General features: G+C 37.9%; 1 protein-coding gene across 1 annotated transcript; it reads left to right on the top strand.

Moving 5' to 3' along the window:
- Positions 1-2,602: 2,602 nt before the first annotated feature.
- Positions 2,603-4,092, top strand: LOC110860983 (integumentary mucin C.1). Its single transcript, XM_022110100.1, has 2 exons — positions 2,603-2,738; positions 2,846-4,092. The coding sequence occupies exons 1-2, from the start codon at positions 2,603-2,605 to the stop codon at positions 4,090-4,092; spliced, it is 1,383 nt and encodes a 460-aa protein (XP_021965792.1).
- The last annotated feature ends 1,591 nt before the right edge of the window (positions 4,093-5,683 follow it).

The following is a 5,683-nucleotide window of genomic DNA, read 5'->3' as shown; positions in this document are numbered from 1 at the left end:
CAGAGGCTAAATCCTGCTCGACCCCCAATGTCAACGCTCAGGTAATAAAAATGTTACCGATATCGGAGGCAATTTCTTACCCTCAGAGACAATTTGTTACTATATTGTTACCACGCGGTAGAGTTGCATAGTATCTCCGCCGGTGACAATTTTGTCAAAAAATTATTAAGAGTGTACATATAGATACATATATTTTTTTTAATTCTCGAGGACGAATGGTAGGTGCACAGTTTGCGCAGTTAGTAAAACATATTGAGGGCATTCTTTCCGAGTTTGTATTTTTAGCAACATTCGCAAAAAAGTTCGCAAATTCATAACAAATTCCGGCTTGAAAATATGAGCTTCCGCATCTAGAAACCTAGTATTTTGTTTGCAAAGTTATCTTCAAAATTATATTGCGCTGCGAGCATCTGAGCTCTTAATGAATACCCCTGTTAATTGATATATATATCCTTTGATATATATTCTCGATTATCAATTACAAAAATTATCTCTTTATAAAATTTCCAGAACATAGTCATGGCAACAGGGATGATTAGAATTCCGACTATGAAAAGGGCATACGAGGGTGGAATAATATGTAAATAGTTAGAAAAATTAGAAGGAAATGCATTAGAATTTAGAACCAAACCTTTTGCGCAATAACAGACCTTAAATACATATCTACATTTAAGAAGTTGCGATTTTTCCAACGTCCTACGTTAACAACATTGACTACAGTAAACTGTGACAACAGTAAATTTTCAAATTTTAAAATCTACCGAAGAAAATACAAATTTTAAAATAATATTATGTATCGCAGTGTGATCGGGTTTTTAATATTGTAGAAGAAATGTGTCCCACAAATTCATGTTATCATTGAAATGAACAATGAGAAATACCCATCGAGGAAAACAATTAGAGTTGCCAGCGAGTCGACTCATTGAGTTGTGAGTCGAAGCAAGCCGGCTTGGCTTGACTCGACTCATTAAGAATCTGAGTGAGTCGAGTGAGTGGAGGGAGCTTATTGACGAAGCATATGTACATACGTGTGCGTGCATTTTGTGTTTACAAGTTGGAGAGAACTGAATTTGTTTGTGTATGTGTGTAAGTACGAGGAGGCGGAGCCAGCCGGCTTATTGAGTGAGTGAGTCAAGCCGAGTCCAACTCACTCGCAACTCAATAAGCCAACTCATTGAGTCGACGGCTTACTTGAGGTCAACTCGACTCGGCTTGACTCGACTCACTCAATAAGCCGAGTCAAGCCGAGTTGAAGTGGCAACTCTAGAAACAATACACGATTTGCAATTTAATTGAGTGAAAATCGGTCTGGTTTGAATAACGCCAAACGCCTAGAAATTGGTTTCCACAAAGATTTTAGAATTTATATCTCCTAAATTAGGAGATATAAATTCTAAAATATTAGGAGTATTAGGAGTCCTAATACGCTGATTTACATATATAAAATAGTACGATAAATTGTGCAACTATCCAGAAGGACTGGCTGAGCTTGGGCGTTGTAATTACATAACTGTGAGGTCAAAGAAATGAATTTGGTATTTTTTTCAAGGGATATTTTATAAATTTTTAGTAACTTTTTATGGGGATTGTCAAAAAATTGCTTCACAAAATTAAGCTATCGCATAAAGTGTACAACCATCCAACCCGAGAACAAAGTCAAGTCGTAAATTTTAATTTTCGAAGTAAATTTGAAAATTAAGAGTAGCCGACACTGTTCACGTACAAAGTTAAAAAACACAACTTCCAAAATGTGGTTGAGGTTTGTTATCATGGAAAATGTCGATTTCAATCTGTTTTCATCCTACTTTTTATAAGTACAGGTATTTATTGTTGCACCCTCGTATGTATGCATGTATGTACAACAATTAGTTCCTAACTAACAACAGCGTTATATGTATCCAAAGACTATTTAATCTGCAAGTTTCAAGGAGTTTCAATTCTTTAATTAAGAACTGATACAATTTCTATTGCTTTGTGTAATGAGTTGCTATTATAATTTTTTCTCCAATTTATCAATCAATTTTGCGTGAATCTCCGTTATATAATTTATTTATTAGGAACAATCACACATAGAATATTCTGGATTTATATAAGTTATGAATTAATTTTGTTGGCTTTATCTTAAATATCTAACATAAGTACGTCATCATAGTACGTCATTCGGCCCAATTGCTGCATATTTCATCCAATTTTCGTAGAAATTTGTCCGACTTAATTAAATATACACATAAATTGATCAGTAATTAGCTGCGTGTGCATTTATGCAACTTGTTTACTTGTCACACACAGGCACTTTTTGTGCGTAACGCATGTAGCCAGTTATTTATATAAATATCAATGAATATGCATCAATGACAGGTGACTCACGCACTTTGAATTTTTGCAATTTATATAATTGGCACTAAACACAAGAATAGATCGCCTTGCTAAAAATCTTGTATAAAATAGGTGCAAACTCAGAGTGTATTTATAGAGTTGTGGACCAGCTTTGATACTAAGAGGCGATAACAGAAGCAAATATAAATTTTCCTGAAAATTTGAAATCGAAAAAATGGGGCTACGATATTTCCTCGTTTTTCTACTACCAACTGTAGTCTGGACAATGTCGCTGAGTCAAACTTTTTGGGATGAGGGTGGATCTTGGGAGGAAATTGAGGAGGCTGAATATTTGAACTTTGATTCGGATTCGGAAAGAACACCGGCACCAATTAAACCGCCTACTTTAAAGCCAAAGAATGGTGAGAAATTATGTTAATAAAAGCGTTTAGGATAACTCTATCAGAATAGATTTTAATTCTGTACAAACCTAACCTTTTAAGTGCTAACTTTTAACGAATTTGGATAGGATCCCCATGTTTCAAAACGAACCAAACTGCAAATTATACGAGCAATGCGGGTGATTATGTGAGTTGCATATGCCAAGCTCACAAGCAAACTATAATCTGGGTGCCTGTCACGCTGAGGAGGTGGAATTGTACCAAAACACCGGGCACGACGACGACCACGGAAGCTACCACGACTACCGAAGCTACGACAACTACTGGGCCAACTACCACTACTGAAGCTACTACGACGACTGAAGCTACCACGACCACTGAAGCTACTACAACCACTGAAGTTACCACCACTACCGAACCAACCACGACCACTGAAGTTACCACCACTACCGAACCAACCACAACCACTGAAGCCACCACCACTACAGAACCAACCACAACCACTGAAGCTACCACGACCACTGAAGCTACCACCACTACCGAACCAACCACAACCACTGAAGCTACCACCCCTACCGAACCAACCACAACCACTGAAGCTACCACCCCTACCGAACCAACCACAACCACTGAAGCTACCACCACTACCGAACCAACCACAACCACTGAAGCCACCACCACTACCGAACCAACCACAACCACTGAAGCCACCACCACTACCGAACCAACCACAACCACTGAAGCTACCACGACCACTAAAGCCACCACCACTACCGAACCAACCACGACCACTGAAGCTACCACGACCACTGAAGCTACCACCACTACCGAACCAACCACAACCACTGAAGCCACTACCACTACCGAGCCAACCACAACCACTGAAGCTACCACGACCACTGAAGTTACCACGACAACCGAAGCTGCCACGCCCACTGAAGCTACCACCCCTACCGAACCAACCACAACCACTGAAGCCACTACCACTACCACTGAAGCTACCACGACCACTGAAGCTACCACCACTACCGAACCAACCACAACCACTGAAGCTACCACGACCACTGAAGCTACCACCACTACCGAACCAACCACAACCACTGAAGCTACCACCACTACCGAACCAACCACAACCACTGAAGCTACCACGACCACTGAAGTTACCACGACAACCGAAGCTGCCACGCCCACTGAAGCTACCACCACTACCGAACCAACCACAACCACTGAAGGTACCACGATAACTGAGGTGACCACTACAACCGAACCTATCACGACCACGGAAGCGATTTCAACAACTGAAGTCACTACGACTACCGAACCGATCACGACAACTGAACCAATTACAACTTCGGACTCAGCCCTTATTTCTTAACACAAGCGAACCAAAACACGTATATTTTCATAACGAACATTTTTTCAAACCTTGCGAATATTTTGTAATCTGGAAAAAAGTATACATATGTAATAACTTTTCACCGTAAGTAAGTAAACCAATTGAACGCTAACTCGAATGAAACAATATACCTTTCGCATAGATAGAGATGTAACTTTAATTGGCCATTAGGTGGATCAAATGCCACAAAAATACGTTTGAGTACCTAACCAAAATACAAAAGGTCAAAGCTCAAATTCATTAATAGCCCGTTTTATTTCCGACCTGATTGACTCAGCCAATTTTGCAAAAAAAAATAAATACCCATACATTCATTGTTAAATCACCGAGATGAAATTGTACACGTTAAAATATTCATCCAAGCCACTGATTAGCATTTAATTCTATTTATCAATATTTTTCAAGCTATTCATACCCACGCGGTAGAAGGACCCACATTTCCTGTACCACTATAATTATATTTTTACAAACCTAACATTACATTTTCTAGTATCACTACTGGCAGGAGTAACTATGTGACTCCGCCGAATTTTTAACAGTATAACATTATTCTGCAAACCCATAATTTCCGAAATTTTATAAAATAGTTATGCATACATAGATACATAGCTTCCTAACCTATTTTTCAAAATTACTCGATATACTGGTTACCTAAATAAATGAAAGTATCCCCAATCGATAGTACATAAAATCCTTCCTACAAAAAAAATTAATCCATTCGAGTTATGGATTTCTAGCTTCACTACAGTTTCCAAACTTACTGAAAAAATGCACTCTTCAAAATACTACCGACTTTTGTACATCAGTTGCAAAATCTGTACATACTTTGGCACCATTGGGATGACCTTTGACCCCAAAACTCATCTCTATCAGTTGGACGAACGTGCCAGAAAACGGCAATTTTTCTCATGTTTGGCAGTATCGCTTTGCATCATTTTCACCTCTGTGAAAACGTATGAAATTTACGATGAGGAAAAAGTCACGCAAGAATTTAATCTCTGCTATGTTTTTACCTTCGTCGGAATTTTGCTGGTGGGACCACTTTGGAACTATTTCGTGGAAGAGGACGACTTTGTCATGGTGTTGAATCAGTTGTTATTTTACCAAGAAAAATTTCGTGGTGAGTGTTTTTATAATTTTGCTGAATTGTTAAAGCGCATTATTGTCATAGAAAGATTTTGGTTTTTATGTATAAAATGTTTACAATTCTCCCAATACAGTAGGGAAAATTGGGCAAAATAGGCATTGTCCGATGAGAAATGACAGAAAATGCGATTTTCACATCTAATAACGATAATATAAATCATATAATATAATCATTGGGAAATTGCAACTGTAAATATCTTTCCAATTTTACAGAAATTGTTATAAATATTTAGTTTTCCCATGCGTAAATTTTGGAAAACTAACAAACCTTAACAAAACTTTCCAAATATTTCAAGAAAAGAGCTTACAAATTTTTGCAAACTGGCTTAGAATTAGACCAAAGGAATCTTTTTAAGCATCAAAGTATCCAAAATAATTTTATGCACAAAACTTATTGATTTTACAAATTACGAATCCCGCGTGA

This window comes from Folsomia candida, unplaced genomic scaffold (assembly GCF_002217175.1).
Source record: "Folsomia candida strain VU population unplaced genomic scaffold, ASM221717v1 Fcan01_Sc037, whole genome shotgun sequence".
Lineage (NCBI taxonomy): Eukaryota > Metazoa > Arthropoda > Collembola > Entomobryomorpha > Isotomidae > Folsomia > Folsomia candida.
This window is presented reverse-complemented; position numbering and strand designations above follow the sequence as displayed.

Excerpts from the sequence above, each read along its gene's own strand:
- LOC110860983 (XM_022110100.1), top strand. The coding sequence starts at position 2,603 with ATGTCGCTGAGTCAAACTTTTTGGGATGAGGGTGGATCTTGGGAGGAA. Across the intron at positions 2,739-2,845 it reads TACTTTAAAGCCAAAGAATG|GATCCCCATGTTTCAAAACG; the intron begins GTGAGAAATTAT and ends GAATTTGGATAG.